Genomic DNA, 27,127 nt, shown 5'->3' with positions numbered 1-27,127 from the left:
CAGCTAAAAAAAATGCCATCACTTTGAGTCATGAAGGGCACTAACTTCCTACATATCTAGAACCTTAGAATTAAGGTATTTATAGACACTACCTTGTTGAGAATGATAGAGATGCTCAGATTTTCTTTCTCAAAGGCATAACTAGTATTTCTCAGCTGCTTAGTTCCTGCTGGCTAGGCTGATGAAAAAGTGGCCATGGGTTTGCATCAATGAAGTAGACTAGCACCTCCTCCTTCTTTCATATCTTTCATTTCCTATGGAAAGAGGGATGCACTTTATCTGGGAAAGAGGAGAGAACAGCTATTTGACTGGTGAAGTATGAGAAGGAGGGAAGAAGAGAAAGGGAACCGGGGGCTGTCTAAACACAGCTGTCAAAATGAAAGCTTACCGTGAGTTGTTTTTCTACCTGAAATCCATAAGGAAGGAAATTACTCCATTAATGGAGGTTCTTAAAGGAATGATTCACTAAAAATGTTACTGAGTTTGGATCTTTACAGCTCTGACAGTCTGTGAGAATGCTAGATTCTCAAAAACCTCTTCAAGTCCAGAACTTGTACCTAAAGTGTACCTCTTACCAAGGCAGACTAGGACCTTACTGGGCAACGAAGGACCCCACTGCAGTAGTAGAGTTCAGACCTGAGAGTCTCCCTCTCCATTCCCCCACCCGCCCCACCCCAAAAACCCAAAAAGAATGCTGGGCAGAGTGTATGGTGTCTATATTGCTTAATGCATTCTAAAAAGATGATGTCAACGTTAATTACTAAAATGATGTACTTGCCAACAGAATAATGCACAATATTCCCCACCTTGCTTCCATGTGCAGCCCATTAATTAATGTCTTTACAAAATGAACCTTGTAAGTAACAATTTAGACTTGTTTCTTGTAAAGTATGATTTTGAATAAAGTGCTTATGGCAAAGCAGCGGAAATGCCATCTGCCCTTTGGTAAAACACTCAGTATAGTTTGGATTACAGAACAATTTATCCTGCACAAGGTAAGGGAATACTGTCTAGAAGTTAGGTTATCTGTGCTTCTCACAGAAAAGGCATAGAGATCTTGAGAGGATTTCATTCTCTTTAAAGATGAGTGTCTAATTTAGGTAGATGGGATGCTGGAGTAGCTGCGAATAAGTGAGATAGATCCTGCCCTAAAAAAAGACTAGAATAAAACCAGAATGTGCAAGTCATATCATGTGCCAGATCATATCATAGTCTGGCAGAGAAATGGCTCCAGCCAATATTAGCAGTATTTGTTTAAAAGTTACATTTTCCTCATCCATTGTTCTGTACCCGCAAAATGACTCTGCGTCTGCTCGAGATTTCAAGAGTATTGAACAAACTTGTCTATTTCCTGATTGAAAATTCACTTTTATTCCCTCTTTAGCTAGTGAAAATTATTGCAGCTAATGGTTTATAACGTACCAATGACCACTGATGCTATGCCTTATAGAAACATTAAATATGATAGAAAAAACACTAACATTTCTGGTTAGTGACATCTCTCACAAGTAGTGCTGATGTTTTGCAGTCTTAATTTAAGAAGGTATTTTAGTCTGTGCTGAAGTTTAGGCAAATTTGTAAATTTCATGCAAAGCTGCAGAGTAGAGGTCAGTGAGTATCCAGTAGCAATATTAATGTGGACATTGTGCATTCTGCTTTGTTATTCCAAAAAAATTTCATCATAAATGCTTCCTAAACTACTTTCCTTCCTGTGTTGGAAGTCTTCTAATTGAACTGATACCTCTTGACCTGGAAAGAGCCCTTTAGATGTATGTCCCTAAGGTGTATGGTCCCCAAGAGGGAAAATGTTATTCAGGATATATAGGAACTGTCAACTGATTGCCATGGAAGATCCTACACAATAAATAGAAGGCCCAGTGATAATGTTGAAAGTGGATGATAAATAGGAATTGTTATGGGAACTTTTTGAGGAAAAGTGTGTACTTATTTGTGATTGTGATCATTGAATGCATAAGTTCTTTTTATAAACACTTTTGCTGAGGTGGTTGGTTGTGTTCTGGATATAAGCTCCCTATATAATTTTACTTCGTTTAAGGAATGTGCAGACTTGACTGCAGACAGAGTAATAAAATAAATGTAGTTTATGTTTTTTGCAGATATGTTGCTCCTCATTCTTACATGGTTTGTGATTTGAGTAGACGTGGCTGAAAATGAACAAAAATATTTAACATGTTTAGTATGTCAAGGCTGGAAGACTTTACATTAGCCATACCAGTTTTGCACTGGTATGTGTTTTGTAACCAGTGCACTGTCTCTGCAGAGAAAAACACTCTGTTGAGTGTGTCCCCTCTACCGTGTGCACAGTGCATTGTATTTGTTCGCTGCTCCTGTTTGATGAGATGCATGCTTACCTACAACAGAAAGCAGATTCATCAGTCTGAACCCAATTTTAGCTTGCTGTATATAGCAAATCAAAGATAAAGATTTTTCAATATTAGTTTTAGTCTTCAAAGAAATTAGGAAAATGATTATGGTTAGGAATAATTCCTGTTGTTTTGTTACTGTTTTTTTCTCTGTCTTCTGTCACTGTGCCCTCTAATCAGCTCCTTTTTATTGTGCTGATGTATCCCAAAATGCATTGAGTTGGTGGTGGCAGTTCCAGCAGTGGAAGAACATTCCACCATCAGTAAAATAACGCATGAAGAACTGGAAACTCCTGGGGTTATTTTTTTTCCATTTGAATTTTTATTTTTCTTTTCATTCATGAAACCTTATAGAGCCAGTCAGTATCGTGTAAGGTAGGACTCTGCATTCTCCCTGTATTCTAACTTCATGCTCCATTGCTACTCAGTAGTACTACAGAGAAACTTTTCTGACTGGGAAAAACTTGCCAATCTGTTAAGAGTAAGAAAGAGAAACTACAACAGTGTGTTGCTGTAGTTAAACAATGTATGGCTTAGAGTGAAATTACATGCGGGTGAATTCTTTCTTTAAAATGTTTGGTAGGTCATACATTACAGCACAAGGTTGTTTGCTTTTGGTTCAGATTGTTTTCAGTTATCAAAAGTAATTTTGCGGGGCAAGAAAGGTGTAACTATAAATAGCCACCTTGATTTTTGTATTCTGTGTTAAAGACTGCAATGAGAGATAAAGGGTAAGGGTAAATTTAATCTTTTCCTGTATATGTGGTTGTCATTTGCATCAATAAGTTCCACATATCTATGGATTCAAGGTGCACCCCGAGATGCATATATGGCTATAAAAGTTTGTCACTGATTCAGCATGGGTTTGCACCAAAATTCATGAAGGTTATGGGTAAGGCTGTCACCAAATTGGTTTTGGGTTGAGTCCGTCACATGTATTTTTAGAATTTGTGTGTCCCACTGTTTTAAGTCTGGCATCTCTGCATACTGTGCAGTTTGGTGGCTTTTTATTATTTTTATTATTTATTTTTGCCAGCCCATATCCTGTTGCATGTTTGGTGGGACTTCTGTAGCAAACTTGCCACAGGGAAAAGTCTTGTAGCTTTCCAGGAAAAATTTAACAAAGGTATTTTAATGAAAATCTGGCAAAACAAATTGCAGTTTGAAATATCTGATTTTCTGAACCCTGGCAAAAGACCACAGAACCTAGCAATAAATACAGATCCCACACCCAGATTACCAATTGTCAGCTGCTGTATCTGTCTCTGTAGTAGTTCCTGCCTCACAGCATGCAAGAAGCAATGTATTAGTTTAGCCCTAATGAAACCAGTGAAATATGTCTTTCACTGAAAGCTGTACTAAGTTTACATCACATTTGCCAAAAGCATGTACACTAAAAATTACTGTGAATCAGTTAACTTGTGCTAACATGTTACTCTGTGATAAGTTGTTGCGAACCAATTTTCTGATCTTCTGTATCTGTGAATGTTATGCTGAATTTAGCTTGACTTTAGATGGTTATATTTGAGATGAGGGAATTCAGTCTCTTGCTGTTTGTTATTAGCTATAGGACCTTGAACGAGATCAGAGCGCCGTTGTGCTAGTGGTAGTGCAGCTAGGGGCTTGGGGTGTTATTTCAGTAACTTCATCATTCTGATTTAAAGAACTGAGTTAAAATTAAGGAAAAAAAAAAGTTTGAAACTGACTGCAGTGCTGGTAAGGAAATTATGGTAAGCTGGATTTTAGAGATGAAGAGGAGGAATACAGATAGTCTTACAGGACGAAATTTCCAGTGGACAAAGCCGGTCCAGATCCCTAAATCATTGCATTTTCTCTCAAGAGAAGTTGTCTTTTTGAGGGGGATTTCACGATACCAGCTTATTCCCAGTTAATTCAGGTATTTGAAAACAATAAAATTAAAATTATTTTCCCTATTTCTCTCTCTACACCCCCCCACCCCCCACTTTGGAACTGTTATATTCGTTACAAGTTTTGCAAGAGATCTGAAAGTCATCTCTGTTCCTCTGACACTCATGAGAATTTTTGGAAGATGTTGAAGCAAAACTGGCATTGTAAAGGGAAGCATGAAAACTTGTGTACTTTGGGAAATAAGTGGTATTTTTTTTCTCTTTACCTTTTTTAAATTCTCAATTAAGAAATTTACTTTTTTAAGAAATGAGGTTGTGTAATAAAAGACACATTTTAGTGGTGTTGGAAGTAAAGCATGTTTTCCTAATACATCGGCAGAATTATTCAAGATCAGTGGACCCTTCTATAAATATGGCCTTAAGGACAGGAGGACCTTTGGTTTCACTGTTGTGCAAAAGCCATTTGCAGAAGTTCTAGTTGTCCAGGTCTAGTTTTCAAACTCAACCAAGTTTTTAGCAGCATTTCAAACTTTATAGTTGCATTGTATTGGTGCTGATATTTGGTGTCTCTATTTTTCACAATTTTGTTTGAATTATCTCTGTTCGTATTTTCTGTGAAAAGATAATTGAGCATGATCAAGTCTTCACGTGGCTAAAGTTCTGTATTTTGTAGGACAGTAGAAAGGGTCACTTTCTTCCATCCTCTTGACCAGAAGACAGGAGAGTTTAACTTCAGCAAAGCAGGGCATTTAGAAATATATGACTTAAACCTTTTCATCTCCCCTCCCTGTAGTTCTAACAAAGGGCAGAAAAGGTCTCTTCATGCAAGAAAGTATGGCCTTCAAGTGAGGGTCCACTTCTGGGGTTTTGGTGGTGTTTGGTTTTGGTTGTTTTTGGTTTTTTTTTAGTAGCAGGAAGAAAAATATCTAAAATTATTTCTGAGGCTACAAGAAAGGCTTATTCCTGACCTGTAGTAGGAGATGCTTTTTTCCCAGCTGGACAGTATGCTGATCAGTCAGTCATGTCTCAGCCTGGGAATGAAGAGGATTCTCCTCCTCGATCAAGAGAATGGGGGTCGAGGTTCTGCAGAGCACCTTGCAGCATCTCATGCTGCTTTCTGCCTTGGCATGTGGCACCAGTCAACCTTCCTACAATGGTGATTCACTTTGGGTGACACATTTGGTAAAGCTTCTGTTGCTCTATAAATTAAGCCAGACTTTGCTATTTTTGAGAAATCTAACAGTAACAGGCTACCAGATTCCTGACAATAATAGCAGTGACCAACTGTGCAGGTCAGAGGAGCTGTGTGCATGCACTTGTGAGGACTTCAGCTCTCCTTTGAGAATTTCAGACAGAAGCTTCTATTAAAGTGCAAAGTATTGTTATTATCTTTGTCCTTTATACATATTTAAATAGTACATGATAATCATCTCTGTGAACTCTTAACTATTCATAAAGGTATCTGTCAGAGGCCTGAACCAGTACTCCAGATCCAAATACTCAAAATGATAGATCATGTTGTAACCTTCTGAGAATTATTCATAACCTTTGTGTAGGAGGAGTTTCCTTTTAAAAGATAGGCTTTGTAGGTGATTAGTAAGTGGCGGATTTAATTGTTCTGTAGCAATAATGATAACCAAGAATGGCAGAGAAACTTTGCCAACTGAAAGTCCTCTTTAGAGATTTACCTGAGGGAAGAGTGAGAGGCAGGGAAGATGAAAGGTGGTTGAACTCTTTACCTTCAGCCTGCCTGTTTTAGCATCCGTTATCTGTTTGCATTGCACAGGGAGTCCCTACAACTACCTCCAGGTTACAGCTTCAGGTACCTGCGTCACCTCCCTCCCTGCCCGCCTCCCCCCACACCCCCCCCAAAAAAAAAAGAAAAAAGAAAAAAGGTCAAATAAATATATGAAATTAAAGTTGGGTAGAGACATGGTTTCTCTTCATCATGAGTTTTCAGAACTACATACCAGTAGTTCGGTAGTCAGAGCAACTACTTAGCACAAAAATTCAGGTTATAGTCTCCAGGTGGAACATAATGGAAAGGGCATTGTAAAACACTAACTTCCCAGTCTCCAGGGACTTCCCAAGTACCTAACTCTTGGGCTGTTGAATGTTCTTTCGGCACTTTTTCTTCTCTTTGACTTCAAGCAGAATTTACTGGATCTAAAAAAACCCCAAACCAACAAATGAACAAACACACCTTTCCCACTAAAAATTTAATCAGAAGCAGCACACGCTGACAATCTGCGCAAGAGGTGTCCAGTCTTGGCATGATGCTTATCAGACATGAGTTCAAAACCATGTGCTTCTTGGTGCACAGCAATCAGACGTAGGCAATCACAAACACCCACAGCCTCACGTGGAAGGGGCAGAGCCGAGGCCAGAAATACGGGCAGCACCTTTCCTTCTGTAACTACATCGTGCAGGACTGTGGGGTCTCTGTGCATTTTCACAAGGGTTTTCCAGAGTGAGAGCATTGCCTGCTCTCATGCTCGGCTGCATCCCCTTTGGTGCTCAGCAGGCCTTGCCAGTGCAGGAAAGAGCAGCCTGTGCTTCCATGCACCGACGGGCTTGCGTCCTTCCCGGAGAATTTCATTCATGCCGATTGAGGGAGATACTGTACTCTTTCCTTTAGTTTATTTTACCTTCTTGGTATGCAGAGTATTCTTTGTTAATCTTCCTTATTTATTTAAATGTTAATTGGTCCTTGTTAATTTGGTTTTCTGTGCTGAAAGCCAAGGTCAACAATGAGTCCTTCCATGTTAGCTCTTAGTGTGATTACAAGGTAGTGTAATGCATCTTGGAAAAAGGTAGCGAGAAGCCTTCCCCCTGTTTTTAATGTAACCTTTGTGTTAGGTAGAGGTTTGGAGGTTGAAAGAGAGAGAGGAAATGTATGTTCAATGCAGACTGAAGGGTCTTATTGATTGAAAGGGACTGTTAAATTAAAAATCAGTTGTTTTGAAAGCGAAATATCACTTGACCCCAAAGAGGCAGGCAATTGTGGCCCTGAGGTTAGGTATAACAACACCACCAGGTTTGGTATGGGAATGCTAACAGGAGACCTGAAAAAGAAAACAAAATATCTGTTTTTCTTTTTTTCCTTTCACTTCACTGTTTGTATGTGCAACTTTCAAACTGCTGCTTTTGTTACTCCAAGAGCAATCTCTTCTGAAAACACCCTTCTTTTTGGCTGGAATGGCCATTTTATGAGATAAAAGTAAGATATTTTTTTTTCTGAAACAGATTCTGTTCCATGGGGCAAAACAAACAGAACTATCATAACACTTTAAATAGTAATCAAATATGTTTTTCTGTTTGCATTCAAAAGGGTAGAAAGGTAACTTGACAAGATGAAAGAAGGTACCAGATTTGTGTATCCCCCCCTTCCCTAGTAACAGGTATAGAGTTTTAGAAAAGACTTCAAGGCAAAAAGAAAAAAGCATAGAATATACTGTTATGGTGTTATTTTTGTCTTTCATTTTTATGACAACTTATTTGTACTTAAAGGAATCTTTCCAAAGAGTTAAGAAGCATCATTAAATAAAGACTGTGAAATGTGCAATATGGCTTATTTATTTAAATGTTAATTGGTCCAACGAACACTTCTAATTAGCTCTATATTTGCTTAGCAAAAAGTTTTACAAATTCCAATTGTGAAAAGCAGCTATTTTGAGCTGGTAAGCATGTTGCAGAATCAGCTATGATTTTTCTATAGTTCTCAGCCCTTGAAGGCACAATTTAATTTTTCATGTATGCATACTAGCAACGGTAAACACTTGCGAGTGTAAAGAACCTTCTTTAATTAGCTGCACAACAATTAAAGGATTCACAAACTAAATTGAACCCTGTCTCTGTGCTTACTAGCTGAATTCTACCACCTGTCACAACAGCACTTTGTTCAATCTGTTATGCAAAATCATTATAGCAATATAGCTGAGGAAAAAAAAAAGAGAAAACAGCAATTATTTCTTACTTTTCTCTTGAATGGGTTATTTTGGGTTATACTGATGTCAGGTTCATTGAAGCTAACCTTTTGAAATCTGTAACAGCATAATACTTATATGGCAGGCTTAGAATAGCTAGAAGAATATTTTGTTTTACCCTTTTAAGAGCAAGTGAGGCACATCCTTGAAGTACAGTACTTTCTCTGATCATTTGGAGTAAAAAAAACCCACCAAAACTGTGCTAACTCCTGCAGCAGCCTGTTATTTCTCTTCATCAGACAAAAAAAAATGACCAACGTCTAATAGTACAACATATTCTTTTATTATTAAAGCTTGTAAACCAATATGAAAACCAGTTTTAAAAAACACTGGTTTCCCAGAGTGGGGAGTGATGGACTTTTAGCTGACCTGTTCTGGCTTCTGACATTTGTGATTATTCTTCAGCTTTTGAAAATGTAATAGCACTTAAAGATAAAACTTGAAAATACTGGACTTACTGATGTACTACATTTATTTTGGTGTCAGGCAGAAGTGGTTGAAAATATAGTTACGGAAGAGCCTGCTCTCTCCCTCATTTCAGTTGCACCCATTCTCCTAAGGGAGCACACAGGGCCAGATGCACGTGCCAAGGTGCAAATGCATTGGAAGTCCTGATTTGCACTCCGGTTGACAGGAGTCAGTCTCCTACAGCTTCTGGAGACCTGGCTTAGGGTCTACCAAACTTCAGGCATCATTTGATGCACTCTTTCTCAGCAGGGCGGTGGCCCAGTTGGCCTCCCTCTTCAGTATCTTCCTGTTGATTCTGTGTTGAATAGAATCGGAGGTCATAGGCAGGAGCTTGACGCTTGTTTGCAGCAGTGTGGAGGGCCGGCAGCCGGAGGAGGGCTGCGTGCTGGGGGGGGGGGTGGGCACGGGGCAGGAAGGCTGAGGGTCCGCAGCAGTGCCCTTGGTTCAGCTGCTCCTTACCCCAGCTTCTGGCGGGGAGCGGCCAGCTGCACCTCAGTGCGCTGACATGTGTTTCTGATGCTGGTTAAAATTCCCAGTGAAACCAGTAGCGGGTTTTCGCTGTGTAAGGAGTATGAGGCTGCATTTAGTGAGGAAGACCTGTTTACATTTCTCTTTATTCTGCTGTGACAGCTGACAGGAATGTGTGCATCGCTGCCAGCTTTCATGCAGGAGAGGTACAGGTACGTTTTGTGCATACGCTCACCATAGTTGAGGAGCTGAAAGTTAAGCTGCCTGCTGACAGTTTCCTGAAATCATATCAATAACATATTGTTAGCTCTCGTGATTGAAGCTAAAAGAGTCTGCTGTTGGATAAAGGATACATGATACGGGCATTTCATAAGCTAGGGATATAAATGAATAACCACTCAGTCACAGTACTCTACATTTTTTTTTACAGTATAATTTTTATACCATTGTCATTTTACAATATTTTTGGAAAATCCAGAAAGGGAACAAAGAACTCCTTTAGAAACATAGTGTTTGTTTCTGTTTTTTTTTTAAAGCCACTAGGAAAATAAAAGTCAACAACCAAAAATTGAGAAAGGACATCTTTTTTATAACTTTTTTAAAAAAGGAAACTACAAGGAAGCCTGATACTTTGATTAAATATAACTTAAATTCTTAGATAATTTTGCACTGGTCTATTCAAAAGTAGAAGGTTAAGGAGATGAAAATCCTTTTAATTAGAAAGAGAGATATAACAATATCTATAAGCATAGGTGCAAGGTGCTGGAAATCAGTACAACAGAAAAATGAGTTTCTGCTTGGGCTGCAGAAGTGATACAGAGGTTTCATGTGGAAACTCCTGAATGCTCTCAGATTTGGGGCTCTTGATGTTCAGCCCTGTACAGTGAGGAACACTTTGATGTCCTATTGCAAGTAGTGGGAGCCCACTCACCGTCTCCTGTGGCTGGGTCCTTGAAACTGAACCACCAAATCTTTCCTTCTGCTTTTGTCGGGCTTTGTATTTTGCTGAAATTGCCTAGATCCACACAGATTTTCAGCAATGTAAATTAACACTGAGTGAAGTTTTACATGAGCTGGAGAAAGCTAATGCAAACTGCTCATTTGCACAGACTACTCAAGAGACTTGAAATAGTTTGGCTGAGTTAGTTATGTTTATTTGCATGTTGTATTGAAAACTCTTGCAGTAAAGCACTCCCTGGTAGTCCCTGGCCGTTCTGATAACAACTCTCAGCTGCTCTTAGCCTGCCACAGGACTGAAGCCTCCAGGGATCCTGTCAGTCACTTGAAGGAGTTTGGTCAGAGCTGTATGTGGCCAGAGCTGGCTGTTAAGGATATATTACAGTTAGCAGAGTCCATCTCCCAACTGACTTTGCAACCGTAATTGAACTTGCCAGGGCCTGTCATCCCATGATTGCATTTATCCGACTTTCTTTGTCAGCTTGGTTGCCACTCACCTATCAACCAAGATAGGTTGTCTTTTCAGCCAAGGGCCTGGAATGTTACAATTACCATCAAAATTATTTAAAGGATTTTTATCCTGTAGATAGCTTTGAAATACGTTATTGTATTTTCATAGCCTTCCTCCTCCCCTGTATTCATCCATCTGCTATGTGTCTGCCAAGTTTTCAGTGCCCTTTTTGTTAATGATCAAAGCTATGGTACCCAGATAAACCAGGGGTGCCCAAACAGCAGTCGGTGCTCAGCTTGTTGGGATCCTGACGGTCATGCTGCCATTTTATTTAAACGTACGTACAGTTTTACCATACTCAGTGCTTGCATCTTTGCATCCTTCAATACATGCCCTACGCAGCCATGCCCAGTCAGTGGTAGGAGGAGATTCTCCGTTTGCTTCATGGGTTGTACCTTACTGCATTCAAGAGCACTGCAAAGGCATGACCCTTTTTTGTGGTTGCTTATGTGACATCGTTATTTCCTTATCTTAATCACAGTACTGTTACCACTGTTTTGCACCATCGTTCAGAGGAAAAGGCAGGGTTATTGTGAGGCAGAACAATCTCACTCCAACAGGTGCAGATAATTTAAAAAGCAGCTAGAGAAACACAGAGAAATATTCCCAAGTCAGTTACTTTTAGTCTAGACATTTATGTTTGGGGTTGTCTTCCTGCTGAAGAAGCCATCCAAAAGAATAGTGTGATTTAGCAGTACTGCAGATAGATGTATTTTTTCGCTTCTCAAAAATGACAGTCTGAAAAAGAATGTGTTTCCTGAATATTTTCTGACCTTGGGGTAGATACGATTATAGCAGTTGCAAAATCGAGCTGTTCGTGTCTTAGCTGTGCGCAGTGACTGCTAACCACACCCTTTTAAGTCTAAACCACTTATCTCAGCGTGAAAGCGTCATAGGAGGTATGAGGTGGCTTCTAGAGTTACTGGCTCTGCTCTTGTGTTCATGACAGTGATCAATTAATAAAGTTAAATGACAACAGCAGTAATATATCAGTAAAAGTGTGCGCAGACCAAAACACTGAAGGATAGAGGAGATTTGTGGGTTTTAGTGTTTCATTTTTCTTGAGTGATAATTAAGTAATTTTTTTCTATTCTTAGTCTAAGTTTGTATTGGGTTTCCTTGTTTATCTTTTCCCACTTAATTCTGCAAGGAGTTTGCTGTTCCTACTTTTTTTTGGAGACCACAAACACAAGGAGTGTGCTGAGCAATGTTTGCTCTATCTTTCTGGCATCCACCTGCCTCCCAACATCCCTGTCTCTTTCAGCTGTGTCTTCCACTCCATCTAATTCCACCGAAACAGGGCCTTTCTCAACATTATCCTTTTGCTGGAAATTAGTATTAAAAAGAACTCATCAAAGCCACTTCTGTCTGAGAATCACTATGACCCTGAATTATGCCTTTTCTTTTTGCCACCAAGTCCATGCATTATAGGGAGAGAAAAAATAAATCAGTTGGGTTTAAGGAAGTAAAGGAGAGACAGAAATTGGAGGTAGGAGGGATTTACAGCCAAGAATCTCAGTTATTAAAAACCAAAAATAACTCTCCATAATATTTTAACCCAAAAATTTTATGCTGACAGGTCTGTCATGAGTTAAAAAACCCAGTCTTTTCAGCAGTCAATTATGTTTGATAAAAGAAAGCTATCTGGCATACTGGACTACGCAATGGGAGTCAAGAGTTCTGGACTCTGTCCCTGGCTTCTTTACAGAGGATGAGCCATCTATTTAAGTCAAGATACATGGCAAGCCTTTTCCTAAATGAGATGTGGAAATGATCAGTTAGGGATACTCATTTCTACAGTGCTGAAATTCTGAAAATTTTGATATCTTTCTGGCCTTGGAAGCTGTTTGGATGCACTGAAATTGGGCAGGTTACTTCTGAGTTTCTAACTGTTTGCATTTACATTATAATAAGATGTTGGCTATTTCTGTGCTCAGCGAAGAAACATGCAGAAAATGTCTTCCCCTCCTCTTGGATTGTGTTGATCACACGATCAACCACGATGCTGGGGAGCTTTACAGAATACCAGGGTATGAGCTGGTGGGAATTACTGCTGGGGACATTGGAGCAGTGTGCCACAGGAAAAGGAGAAGCTTAACTTGTCCCAGATACATAGTGTGGCCCTTGGTGCTTTTCATGTGTAGGGGGATGTTTTTTATGTTGGTTTCTCTTAAATAGACTGACCTTGAAGAATGAAGTAATTTATCTTTTCATTATCTTTATATTCTTTCCTCTCTCTCGTTCCCAGTTCAATGTCATTAGAAGTAAAACAAATGTGGCTGTATTATGTGTTCTTCAAGAGTGTGTACTGTCACATATGCTCTCTTTCATGTGCAACATGTTATGCAAGGTTTAATGTATCAATCTTTCTTTTTCCTTTTGACCAACATTAAAACATTTACTTAGGCACGTACTTTCCTTGTTGATGTCATCACAGGTAGCCTACATGTTTACTGATGCATTGTTTTGTCGACTGTTGAACTCAATAGTATGCAATTTGGAGCATCCTTAATTATCCTACAAACCATTTTGTGATAGTGAATCCAAATATGGTGTAGACTTGGCTGACATCTCTGTGATATTATTTGGCATACCACATATTTCTGTTTCAAATATAGATTGGTTACTGCTTTTTCAAAATATGCATTTTATTAATTAAATCTATGCTTGAAACATCTTTTGTGCCCCGCCCCCCCCCCCCCCCCCCCCCCCCCCAGCTGTTACGTATTCTTTTTTTCCTTGTTCTGTGTGCAGATAGGATTGGGTATGGACTGTCTAATTTCATAGAAAATAGGCTAACCGTGTGGTCTTTAAGTCTTAAAACTATAGTTGAGTGTGCAGTGTCTTTCCATATAACTAGGTCTTTTGTTCCACTAGAGAAAATTACTTAATTTGTTAGAGAGGTTTTTTTGGGTTTTTTTTTTTTTTTAAGGTTTAACTGTAACAGTCTTTACCTAATAGACCTGGGATTGTGGGGAGGTGATTAATGTGAATTAAAGGATCTCTGTGACATAGGACTAAAGGACAGAATTACTTTGTTGTTGTTGTTGTTGGCAATCCCACTTGTGCAATTTCATTTCTCCCTAAACCAGATTTCCAGCATTTTGCATAAAGTTAAAGTTTAATTGGGCCATCTACTTCTTTTTGAACTCTCTGTATTCAAGGATGTTCTGTTTATGCATTTTCATTGGGAATGTGTGTCTTTGTCCCTTGAAATCCATCTATTTATTGCAGTGACACCTACTGCTGAGAGAGCTGATCCGCAACAGGATCGGTTACTGTTAAACTTGGCCAACAAGCAGTTCGTGACTCAACCAGCAGATGTTTCCGTGGCTCAGGTCAAAGGGAACTTATGGATTCGGGGTTTTTTTTTCTTTACTCCTAGCATTAAGTGCCAGGAAAGTCAACACTAGGTACAGACAGTTGACCTGACCAGTACCAGGAGGAACTGAACTAGGGCCCTGAGGATCTGCAAAGACCAAAGCATTAGTCTGTTGAGCCACTGTGCTGGCTATGGTCCAACAATTTCAGACAACTGACTATCTGATTGCATGCCTGGATTTTAGTAATGATTTTACATACTTATTTGATGATTTGTATCCAAGCTTATGCTTCTGACAGGTGCCCTTGTGAACAAAAATCTCGCTGGGCTACCACATATGCATATTTCACAGTCAATCATACTTTATCTTTGGGACATATGTACATTTGACTTTATATTTAATTGTGCACAAAATATAAGTCTAAGCCTTTGTGGAATGAAAACAAAATCATCAACCCAGCGTTACAGTTTTGGATTGAAATTGTTTTGAACTATAATTTGAGTTCTGGGGTCTTAAGTCTTCTTGCTTGATCTCTTTGTAGCTGGTATAGAGGGCCTGATCCTCGTGTCCTCACTCAGCTGAAATGCACTGCCCTTTATTTGGAACTTGCCTGTGTGAGGAATGCGGAAATGATAGGGGCAACATTATGTACATTTTAGAATTACATAATGAGTGAGAGTATTATAGACTTCCAGTGCGGTACAGTGTCCTCAGATGAGAATAGAAGATTTAGAGCCTATTTCATGCTGTAAAAATGACAAAAATTTAAATAATAAATATTCTTTTCAAAGTCTTCCAGGCATTTTATTATTTTATTTGTTCTGTGTGATACTAAAGTGGATCGTTAAAAGCTTAATTTTAAGGTTTCTTCAATCTGACATGGATGCCAGTTAGATTAATTAAAGTGAATGATCAGATAGGAGCTACAGGAGATTGATCAAATTGGAGAGAGTTTAATCAGTTGTATACATTCCAAATTACATGAAAATAACAAATTTACTTTTAAAAATGCTGTTTCTAAAATAACAGAAGCTTTAGTTTAATGAAGCATTCCACAAATCAGGCTCCCATTTGAATTTTGGTATCACTCTTATCTTTACTTTTGTCATCAGGAGAACACTAGGGAAAAAAAAAAAGCAAAATGAGAATCAATGCTTATAAGCTAAAAAATAATGATCCCAGATGCAACCAGTGCCTGGAAAAAAAGAAGGACTTTTTTTTTTTTTTTTTAATCTACTGAACTTTCAGTACCAATTATTTATGTTTCTCTTCTTTGGATCTGACTTCTTAAGTATATGCAAGTGAAATAGAATAAATAAGAAGGAAAACAGATTTTGCTAAGTCACATGCAAAGTAGCAATAAATCAAACAGCTTGTCTGCATTCTTCTAATCTTTCTATTCTAATCTGTGAGTGAGATTTATAAATGACCTCTCCTATCCTCTCTGCTCGTCTTCCTAGATTGTGATCACAGGCAGTTCACAGTCCTCCACTCCATGGGTGCTACCAACCAAAGACTGTTCTGGTGATTTATCTTCTACTGATCAGTTATCAGTCCAAAACGCTGTGCTAGCTAGAAAGTACCCTACAGATGTAACAGGTATTTTAGAAAGCAACTGTCTTGTCAGTCCAGAGCGAAAGCAAACAATTTTCTGCCTGCTAATGACTTTTGAAACTTCAAAAATCCCTCTGCTAACCCTTCTTTAAGACATAAAAACTGTTGTGGAATGAGTTGGCTGTGTTGTTACTAAAGGAGTACTTTGTTTTGGAATCAATAAGCGGCTTGTTTAAATATCAGCACTACAAAGCAGCTATAGTTTTGTCAAATGCCTTCCCTGCTCCCTGCTGCGTGGTCTCACGGTGGCTGGGTGCTGGAAGATGGGTGTTCGTGTGGGGCTCCAGCCCTCGCCCTGGGTGCCTGATGGGACTGCGGCAGCCGGTCAGCACAGGTTCACCCAGCACTTTGTACGTACTGTGTTTGCGTCGTGCTTCACCCCAGTTTTTAATTATTAGAAGCTACATATGCCTTGCAATGGCTGCAAAACTTGTATGTGGTAAAGTGAGTGACAGTAATAACAAATTACCGAGTTGGCCTTAATAATATTTGAATAAAAACAAATAGATAGGACACATTACCTGTAGGCCAACTTTTTTTCTCCTCTTGAAAACATTCTGTTACACTCCAGAAACCATATATTTCCCTAATATAATTATATTATACTCCAAGGAGCAGGACACCTACTTAACCAACTAAAAAAAAAAAAAAAAAAAGAAAGAAAACGCCAATGAACTCAATGCAATTAGTAACTCTATTTTACATAAGTAAAATGAGAATAAAATCCAGCCTAATGTTTATTTCATTCTATCAGATTGGATAATACTGTCCTGGTGGCATTAAATACAGCTGATCTCCCCTCCCCTTCTGTGCACACATGTTTTTGTTAAAATTTAACTATTTGCATCTATGTCTCTTAGTATTGCCTACAAATCAGTCAAAGAAGAGTAGGTCATCTATCCTGCCCTACTGTTTATATATTAATCATCTGGCAAATAAACCGCTCAGTATCCTACCCACCTCAGTAATATTTGTGATGTAATTTGTTTGGATGCCCAAATGTCACCAGCGTTGATTGTAAGAGATGAAAAAAATGCACTTGCTCAGCACACCAAGCTCTGGGCTAAAATGTAAGCATGAAATCTCTGGTTTATTTTTGTAATAATGTTTACAGCTGTTTAATGACCCTGAAAGGGTTCAGTAGTCTGGTGTTCTGTATTTCTTAACAGGAGTGTATTATGCTTGCAACAGCCTTAGTTAAACTGTTTCAGCTACAACAATAAGAACAATATTTAATAAAAATTCAATATATATACTGAAGTTTCTCAGCAATACCTGTTTTCAAGTTGCTAAGAAATGAAGCAGTCTGAATTTCACTATTTAGGATTTGTCAGTGGATCACAAGATAATGTAGATATATGTGAATTTTTCTAGCTGGAAAGATAAATACCAGGTCTATATTCTGAAAGCATAAGTAACAGTGTGTGTAACTAACTGCTCAGAGGATCAGGGCCAGAGCGAGCTTGTCATTTAAACACGTGAGCTTGTAAAGCATTACTTTGCTTACTGAACTGTAAATCTTTTAACTAACCTAATCTAAGCTATAATAGTAGCACAACAGTGTTTTTAGAATTACTGTTTTCTCTACAGCAGTGAAGAGGGAAATGCTTTAGAGTGTGTGTGTCCAGTAGGAATGAACAGGTGTAAATAAAAGCTGAATTTGTTCCATCTGTTTACAAAGATAACAGGTGTGTGTATGCACATATGTGTATGTATACAGATGTGTGTGTCTGCATATGTTTACATGTGTGTGAGGGCATATATTTATATTTAAACTTTTTAATTCTATTTGCCATATTTTTTTCCTCTGTTTCCAGCAAAAGGAAGCCGAGCTTCTCATATTACATTAATGTAGTTGTGATGACAGGCATTTCTGGTGTCATAATTGGTTTTAAATTCCAGTAATCCATTTCAAATAGTTAAATAAAGTCCGTATGTTCAATTGGAATGGCTAAAGTCAGAACTTTCGTTATTGATATCACAGGAAACAGTCTTGAGGGCAAAAATGTGAGCAAAATCAAAATAACTATTAGTATCATCAAAGGGACTTGAATGTCTCACTGTACCTTCATGTGGGAGATGAGAGAGTATGTTTATAATATATGTATCCAGTCATGAATTTCAAAAGTTGAGGACCCTCCTCACAGAAACAGGAGACAGCACACCCCGCGCAGGGAAATGGCTGTCCTGGGTGTGATGTCCTCTGATGGTTTGCTTGCTTCTCACCGAGGCACTGCTCCTGCCCTGCCCCGTGCAGTATACGCCGAGCTGGTTTGCAGCCCATGCATACGCAGCAGGGCGAGGACTGGGCTTGCTGGCCACAGTGGCTCGCCGGGGCTGGAGCTGGTTTGTTTAGGTCAGGAAGGGCAGCCCGTGAACCACTCCTGATACCGACATGCTCTGTATGGTGCCAAGTCTTGGGGAATGCTGTCTTTACAAAACATTTAGGATAATTGAAGGTCAAACATTTACTACAGCAATTTCAACAAACATATTTTGAATTTCTTAGCAATCTCAAATGTGATTTGCAGTTGGTTTTGTAAACGTATGTTAACTACAGAGAACATTGTGCTTCTGTTCCCAGTATGAGAAAAGGCAAAGCGTTCTGTGTTTTCCTTGTAAGAGATCAGAATCACGAACATAATGTAATAGACTACATATTTAAAAATTGAAAGCTAGACATTTTCCCTCCCATGAAGCATCACAACAGCACGTATAAATTGACATTTCCAGACTTCTTGTTTTTGAATACCTGGTGTTTTGGTTTGGGGAGGAAAGAAGGGCAGGTTGTAATGAAGAAAGATGTGAAAAATGCTATTTTATTGTCAAGGCACTGGTTATCTGTTGAAAGGTAAATTTCAATGAAGTCCATTCAGGTGGGTTTTTTTAGTGTTTTTTGCTTTTGGTTGTTGGGGCAGAATGGATACAGTAAAATTGTACTTCAGGCCAGTCTGAGGAGGGTGGTTGTGACTATAGGGAAATTTGTGGGGAGCCAGAACTGCATGGCTTTGGGCATGGCTGTGATGCAGAAGCACCCCTGCACCTGTGGGGTGTTGTGGGGAGCAGCCAGACCCTGAGAGAGGGCCCTAACTGATGGGAAGAGGCCGTGCAATGGCCTCAACGGCACCAGGGTGGGGACTTTGAACTGCAAGGCCTGAAGCAAGAGGGTCACTGGGGAATGAAAGCCCCCTTAGCCCACCTGGTGTAACCCTGTCTGGCCATAGATCTAGACAGGGATGATGGATAAAGAGGGAGAGAATGAAATTGCTAATTTTCTTAGAGAAATTAGGCAAATTAGATTGGGTTATCTAATTCATAGTGGAATGATGAATGAGGAGGAGTTTTATTTCAGTCTTGCATGTGGATACAAGATGAGATTTTCATAGGTTTTTCTGTGAATAGGCTGAAGAATACAAAAAGCCTGGTTTACCTGAGAGATGAAAGGTAGCAAGGTCCCTGTGTTACCAAGCGTAGTAACTGGGAATTGGAGGAGAAATTTCACAGGGCAATACGTTGAATACCATGGTTATATTTTGCAATGAAACCAGGGAGGAGTGAGGAGACAATTCAGAGGCAGGAACAGGACTACAAGAAGCTGGGGCAGGTGAGGGTGGGAATACAGTTTTAAGTGAAGAGCTGTAGCATCTTGAGATTGCAGTAGCTGGATCCTAGAAGCTGAACAGCTGATCAGAGTATGTGGCATTCAGAGGTGGTTATTTCTCACTAAGCAGAGGCTTTGTTGACCTTTCTGCATATTTCATCAAAAATGTATAAAACTTCCAATGCCAAAAGATCAATGTGTGTAGGTCAGGCTCCCCAGACTTGATCCAAAATTATTAGGTTTTAAATGAAAAATTACAGGTTTGTTCTTCCTCTTGAGTTTGGTGTTTGTTTGGTTTTTTGTTTTTTGTTTTTTTTTTTGACTCATCTTATCTATGTTCTACATTATGTGATTCTGTATGTTTGCGGGAGTCAGAAAATAGCCAAAAAAGAAATATAGAAAAAATTACCATGTTCCAACTACAACTGCTGTTGTTACTTTGTTAAAGTTATCTGTGAAAAAGAGCCACGGAAAAACTTAAAATCTCAGCCACAACTCCCTTTCCTCTCCCCAATCCAAATAACCATACATTTGAACTGATGCTTAGGGTTAAACATCAGAATTAATAAACTCCACTGGGATCCGTCAGCATTTCCAAACTTCGATAGAGCATAAAATGCTAAAATTAACTACCCAAACCTTCCTGAGCATGTAAAGGCACCAGTTCCCATTAAGGTCAACTGAATAAATGAAATTTAGACTGCATTTTTCAAGCTGTTATAGAATAATGACAATTCACAAATACTTTTCTAAACCCTCTTGAATGTATGTTTGTGTCTGTACATGCAATGCATTTCTTGGATTTTTATGTTCTTGTTTGCCAGCATGCCTTGTTTGAGTATGGTAGGGAGAAATAACACCCGTGGTATGTGGAATCCAGACAGAAAGTAGATTCTGGTTTTAGGGTTTTTCTTGTGTTGTTTTTATCAGGGAGGATCATGCATTTGGCGGTAGTGGGGTTTTTTTGAGAAGTGAATAGGCATATATTCAAAATCTGTCAACTTCAGGCAGTGGCAGGCCTAAGCACTGTAACTCTCAGATGTTTAGACAATCATTTTGAACATGAAATTTGGTTTGTTTCAAAAGTTAAGCAAGATTTCAAAAATTTTTTTTTAAAAAAGTCTTTGTATGTACCCACATTTTGAATGCTTGTGGTCTGCTGCACAGAAAACTTGCATGGAAACCAAGGATTTTGTTTTTTTACTACATGGCCTTGGGTGAACACCTGGCTTGACCATGTTCCCCTGCCTTTGGAAATCAGACACTACAAACTAAGCTTAAGTGCAGTCTTACAGCTTATAGGTATAAGCCTTTTCCTTGTATATACTTGATCTCATTTAATAATTTCATAAATAATAACATTGACAGCACGTAAGTAACGGGTCCCCAAGATGAAACCTGAATCTGAGCACTGTTAAACTTTGAAAAAGATCTGCTTTACATCTGAGAAAAAATTTTTAGCTTGTCTTCATCTTTAATACACATGAATGTACACTTTCCCCTTTACTTCTAACTAGATCTGTATTGTATCACAATCTCAGTCATCCTGTTGAGGACTAAATAGGTCTCCTCTTGGAGACCACCCATGTTTTTTGGTGGTGTTTTGGTTTTTTTTTTGTAGGCCCTGATCCTGCAAATACTTAAACATGTGTGGACTTTCACTTTCAGGAGGCATCTTTTGAAGTCTACTAGACTACTCCCATGAGCACAATTAAGTGCATTTTAAGTGTGTGCCAGATTTGGGCCTCAAATTGTCTAGCAAGTAGCCACTGTGAAGCCTTGAGAGGAATGGTGTCCACCTGGAGTGTGCCTGTAGCCTTTGTAAGAAGGCATAGTGAGTAAATGCTTTTGGCTAAAGCCAAACAGAAAGATGGCCAAATTAATTCTTCAATAACATATAGAATTCAGTAATTTTATTAGTGAATAAAGTGTCAAATCACTCCACTAAACACCACAGATCTTAATTATGTTCTAACATAACCTTATAGCATCATATAGTTCAAGACTTATTAATTTAAAAGTTTATATTTTAAATATAATTTTATAGATCCATTATATCTGTATAGGGTAGAGAAGTGGCAAGGATAGAAGATTATTGTGGACAATTATGCAGACCAGAACAGAGCACTTATGTTTAACAAACAGCTTTGAATTCTAATTTTATGCAATATCCATAGTGTAGGTACAATTTGTAGTGATTACTGTGTATTAGGAAAGTTATTAAGATTCTTAAACTTGTTGAGGCTTTCCACAACACCTTCCCCAGATTTTAATTGGTTTTATCTAGTTCCATAAGAGAGCTCTTTAAAACAAATCAAAGTGCCTTAAATCACATGTCTTACCCATCGAAGGACAGAGATATTCCTTCTATAGTCTGGCAAGTTTTCCTAAGAACTGAAATCTGAAGGTTCTCAACGATGAATTATAAGACTTGGCAGAAGATAATTTATGTGCCTTTTGATGGGCTTAGTTTCAAAATGACAAAATAACAATGTTTTGTAACAGAAGGGTTAAATCTTAATCTCAGAGGTTTACAAAGCTTCTAGTTGCAGTCTCCTTAAAATTTAATATACCTCGTTAATGCTTACTTGCAAACACTGAAGGATTTTTATGATTATAATCATGTGTTACAGCACCTAGTACTGTTTCTAAGCAGCATACTAATCAGCTTAATGAGATATTACTGCACTTTTTGTTGACTAAAGCAAAATCCCTTTTATTGTTCTAAAGCTTGTCCTTTATTTTTTCCCAAAACATTATCTTGTTTTATTGTACACTAGTAAATATCATACCATCGGTTTTTTGTCAAATCATAAAACTATCTTTCTCATTGCAGAATGTGTAATATATTGAATATAGTTAATGAAACTGAAAGTTACAAATGGATTTCTATTTTGGGGGGTTTTTTTTAGCTTTTCTAATGGAAATGGGAGAGATGCATAACATTTCTTTTTCTATAGATTTAGAAATGTAAACAGGTGCAATTTCACAAGAAGAAAGACAAGGGAGGTGGTAAAAGCCTTTGCCCCTTCTGTAATAATTAGATTTTGAAATTGTAGCATATTTTAAAATAATAATTGATGGTTATTGGTAAACATGCAGAATGATGAAAGCACATGTATGATCAAAATTGTGTAGCACAGTTGGCATTTAATACACTTTTTATTGTTTTTACACTAATTCCTTTGCGTTATTATGAGTAGGTAAAACATAAAATGCAAATTGTACATCAGTGATTCAATGCTGGTTATTCTTTCACAGTCTGAATCTAAAATATCTTCTGATTTTCAGAGATGGAGGAAGCTAGCTTGTGCCTTGGTGTTTCTTCAGCTGTGCCAGAAGCTGACGCCCACCTCAACAGCACCATACTCAATGGGCAGTATTCAATGAGCCAGAAGCTGCACCAGATCACTTCCCAGCTCAGCCATGCCTTCCCAGAGCTCCAGAGCAGGCAGAATCCGGAGGAGAAGGCGTCAGTGCCACTAGAAGACAAAAGCCACATGTCCATAGCAAACCAGCCCATCAGCAGTCAGATGGCACTGTTGGCGAACCAGCTGAATAGAGAGGTTGATACCAGTTTGAATGGGCGTGTGGATCTGCAGCAGTTCTTAAACGGACAGAACCTAGGGATTATGTCTCAGATGAGCGATATAGAAGATGACGCCAGGAAAAACCGAAAGTACCCATGTCCTCTCTGTGGGAAACGCTTTCGATTTAACAGCATCCTGTCGCTACACATGCGAACTCATACTGGAGAGAAACCATTTAAGTGTCCATATTGTGACCACAGAGCAGCTCAGAAAGGCAACCTGAAGATACACCTGCGTACTCATAAGCTTGGAAACCTTGGCAAAGGTCGTGGAAGGGTCCGAGAAGAAAACAGACTTCTGCATGAGCTGGAGGAGAGAGCAATTCTTCGGGACAAACAGATGAAGAGCAGTCTCTTGCAGCCGCGACCCGATGTGAAAGCACAGCAGCACACCCAGCCAATGCCTCTTGCAAACTGTAACTTGTCTGTGCCAGCTAATCACAGCACACCTGATATTTCAAACCCTGTTCCCTCTCCAAAGCCAGTCAGTGTCCAGGAAGAAGTTGTCGCTCAGACAGCTGGGTTCAGATGCACGTTTTGCAAAGGCAAGTTTAAGAAGCGAGAAGAGCTGGACAGGCACATAAGGATCCTGCACAAGCCTTACAAGTGCACCCTGTGTGACTTTGCTGCCTCACAGGAGGAGGAGCTGATTAGCCACGTGGAGAAGGCTCATATAACTGCAGAGTCAGCACAGGGCCAGGGCTCCAATGGGAACGGGGAGCAATCCACCAATGAATTTCGTTGTGAGGTGTGTGGCCAAGTGTTTAGCCAAGCCTGGTTCCTAAAAGGCCACATGAGAAAGCATAAGGATTCCTTTGAACACTGCTGTCAGATCTGTGGGAGGCGATTCAAAGAGCCTTGGTTTCTTAAAAATCACATGAAAGTTCACCTGAATAAGTTATCTGTAAAGAACAAATCTCCTAATGATCCTGAAGTACCCGTCTCCATCAGCAGCATGTCCCAGGAAGCTCATGCAAACTTATATTCAAGATACCTGTCATGTTTGCAGAGTGGGTTTCTTCCTCCTGACAAAGCAGGTCTAGGTGAACAAAATCAAATCTATAACAAAGGAGATATGCCCATGAAAGAGAAAGAAGTCTTGGGGAAGCTCCTTTCACCCATTTCTGGCATTGGCCACAGTATTGCTGAAGGGGATAAACATTCTTTATTGGGCTGTCTCAATCTGGTGCCTCCTCTGAAATCCAGCTGTATAGAAAGGTTACAAGCTGCCGCCAAAGCGGCAGAGATGGATCCAGTAAACAGCTATCAGGCCTGGCAGCTTATGGCAAGGGGAATGGCCATGGAACATGGCTTTTTGTCTAAAGAGCAGCAGATACAGCGCAGCCATGAAGACACTTTGGCAAATGCTGGAGTTATGTTTGATAAGGAGAAGCGGGAGTATGTGTTAGTAGGAGCAGATGGCTCTAAGCAGAAAATGCCTGCTGATTTGGTTCACAGCACTAAAATGGGCAATCAGAGAGACTTGCCAAACAAACTAGACCCTTTAGAAGGCAGTAGAGATTTTTTGTCACATGGTATGAACCAGGGACTCGATTACAACTTACAAAGTCATGGAAACGTAAAAGAAAAGCCAACTGAATGCCCGGACTGCGGAAGGGTTTTTAGAACGTACCACCAAGTGGTCGTTCACTCCAGGGTCCACAAAAGAGACAGGAAAGGAGAAGATGAAATAATTCAAGGTAGTCTCGATGAGCGACGTGGGTCTGGAAGTGATCAAGAGTCTCAGTCTGTCAGCAGGTCGACAACACCAGGGTCCTCTAACATTACTGAAGAAAGCGGAGTAGGTGGGGGTCTCTCGCAGACGGGGAGCGCCCAGGAGGACAGCCCGCATCCTTCTTCACCCTCCTCTTCAGGTACGATAACTTCTCCTTCCCTCTCTGCACTGAAAGCTTCGTAACTATATTTGAAACCACTGCAGAGAAGCAGTTGAAATATTCTCTTGTTAGGTGGTTTCCTAGCGGTCCGGAGGGACATGGTGGTGTATGCCAGGACATCTGTGTTTGGGTTCCTGCAGTGTCTTTGAGGTTAATTCTGGGCTCACCCTTTTCTTCCCTCCAAGGGCAGGTTTCCCAGCCTTTCAGCTGTCACCTCCGCCACCCTACCAGCAGCAGCGGGCAGGGTCTGTACGGTCACCAATGGCAATGTCACTTCTAGGGGCTAGCCCTCCAGGTTTTGGAATGTGGGTTTCCCCCCCCCCCCCCCCTTATTCATGGTGTCTTTCTTGCAGATCTTTCCATGTCCTCCATGTAAAAGGGTGAGGAAAGATTCCTTCTTTGAACTAGAGTTCAAAGAAATAGGATTAATAAACAACGTGTTGGCTAAACTCTCCGATTGCCCTTGTTCCCACAACCATATTAATTACTGAGCTAAGACATGTACTCGTACCTGGCCACTGGACTGATAAAAAGAGATTAAAAAAATACAAATTACTAACTTTTTGACAATCTTTTAACTTATGTGCACATTTAACATGTATGAAGCCTTCTGCTTAATTCACATCTGTTTGAAAGTACAAGAAAAATAGAAATTGGACTGAAACATTTTAATTGCATTGTATGTCATGTTAACTTGCTGTGTATAAAGTAGCAAAGCAGATAATATTTCATTGGAGATGTCTATAAAATATTGAGCTTCCTGGTACAATTTTTAAAGTTACTAGCCTATGACTGCTGAAATAAAATCTCCCAAGTAATAACAGGTAAGATTTCTGGCCTCATGTATATTTCCGAAGTCACTTACTAATGGATAGTAAATTGAAAGTTATATCTTCAGCCCTTTATAAAGAAAGCACCTCACTAATACTGTAATCATTCTGCAAGCCTAACAACAGAGGAAATCATGCCATAACAAATACTCTGTTACTAATGGCAACATTGATTTCTGCAATCAGCCATTAAGTCTAGAAAATGAAAGACAGTTTGAGGTACCTTAAGGCATTACATTGCCCACTGTTAAAGAGCTGGTAGCAGGCTGTTGAGGGTAATTCTTTTTAGTTTTTTTTCCCCCAGTTTTGAGAAATATTTTAGTATTAGAGGCAATTCACTGTTACAGTTATTAAGTATATGCCAGTTTATTTTTGTTGTTCTTGTCATGCTCCAGTATACTCTACTTCTGAGGCCAAATTAATATAAAAATAAAGTGTTAGTTCACTGGCTTATTGCAAACCAGTAAAGAAATTGTTAAGACACATAAATCTGCACTCCACATTCCACAGATTCCTATAGTACTTAATGCTGTTGTTTAAATACCCATGAAACACACTGTCTACTCTTAGAGTCATAGCCTCGTTTACAATTTATTACTGGTGAGACACATTAGAAAATTCTATGTAGGAACAAGGGTAACAGGCAAAAGCTAATTTCATACTATGTATAGTTGTTGAGATTGTTTTAAGAGGATTGAAAATATGGCAGGATGAAGAAGATTATTTTTCCGACTTTCACTTTTAAAAATCCTACACATTGGCAGGATGGGGGTGGGGGGGTGGGGGGTGAGGGGGTGGGCTCCTCTTTAATATAGAGTATGTCACTTTTGTTTTGCAATGCCATATTGTGATCAAAAATAAAAGATCCCAAAATTGTTTAAGTCCTGCCCAAAGCTTCCAGGGTAGAAAAGTTTGGAAAAACTTGGGGAAAAAAGACCCCCAAAGTCTTCTGAGTGAGGTTGAACAGGTAGAGATTGAAGAGGATTCAAAACAATGCATGTGAAAGTTGGTGTGTTTTGAGTGCCTTGAAAACTTTAATTCCAAGTGTTCTGGTTCATTAAATGTATTGTTGTGGGAAGTTTTTCCTGTATTCAGAGGCAAAAGATAATACTGCTGTGTTCTCTCTCTGGCCACTAATTTAAAATTATTTTTAACTGAAACTACAATTTATTTAAAGTGTTTCTTTTCACACCTGATGCATTTATATCGAAGCATATAAAACCGAAAGCGAACTATGTGCAGTAACAGTTGCTAGAAGCATGTTTGCTTTTACTGAAGAAAACCAGATCTTTAACATCTGATTGTCTCCTTTGGTCTGTTACTAGTAAATCTAGGAAGGCTGTCAGTGTCGTACATCCTATTGTGGAAAGTGTGCACATTTTTACAACTTCTTAATCAGATGAAAGGAAAAGATTATTGCATTTTACCAGAATCTAAGTATTAAAATTAAATTTTATTGCCATGTTGTTGTTGGAACTTTTCATCATTATGAAGTATGTATCTTATCACTACCTGTGAAAAATAAACCTGTAGAATATAAAGAAATCAGATTTTTTTGCGAAGGGGAGAATTAAGTAGTCACTGAATCTTCTATTAAGAAATTACCACAAAACACAGTTTTACAAATTTCTCA

The 27,127-nt window shown here is 39.1% G+C and overlaps 1 protein-coding gene across 6 annotated transcripts in view; it reads left to right on the top strand.

Moving 5' to 3' along the window:
* Positions 1-27,127, top strand: part of ZNF536 (zinc finger protein 536) — a 353,196-nt gene that overhangs the window by 140,036 nt on the left and 186,033 nt on the right. For all 6 annotated transcript variants that reach the window (XM_055819039.1, XM_027783931.2, XM_027783940.2 and 3 more), the window contains one exon: positions 22,472-24,643. In XM_055819039.1, coding sequence (XP_055675014.1) covers positions 22,474-24,643 — 2,170 coding nt within the window. In that variant the 5' untranslated portion in view covers positions 22,472-22,473. The remainder of the gene's footprint in view (positions 1-22,471; positions 24,644-27,127) is intronic.

This window comes from Falco peregrinus, chromosome 14, assembly GCF_023634155.1.
Source record: "Falco peregrinus isolate bFalPer1 chromosome 14, bFalPer1.pri, whole genome shotgun sequence".
Classification (NCBI taxonomy): domain Eukaryota; kingdom Metazoa; phylum Chordata; class Aves; order Falconiformes; family Falconidae; genus Falco; species Falco peregrinus.
Note: the sequence above shows the minus strand (reverse complement) of the source record. Positions and strands in the feature narration are given on the sequence as shown.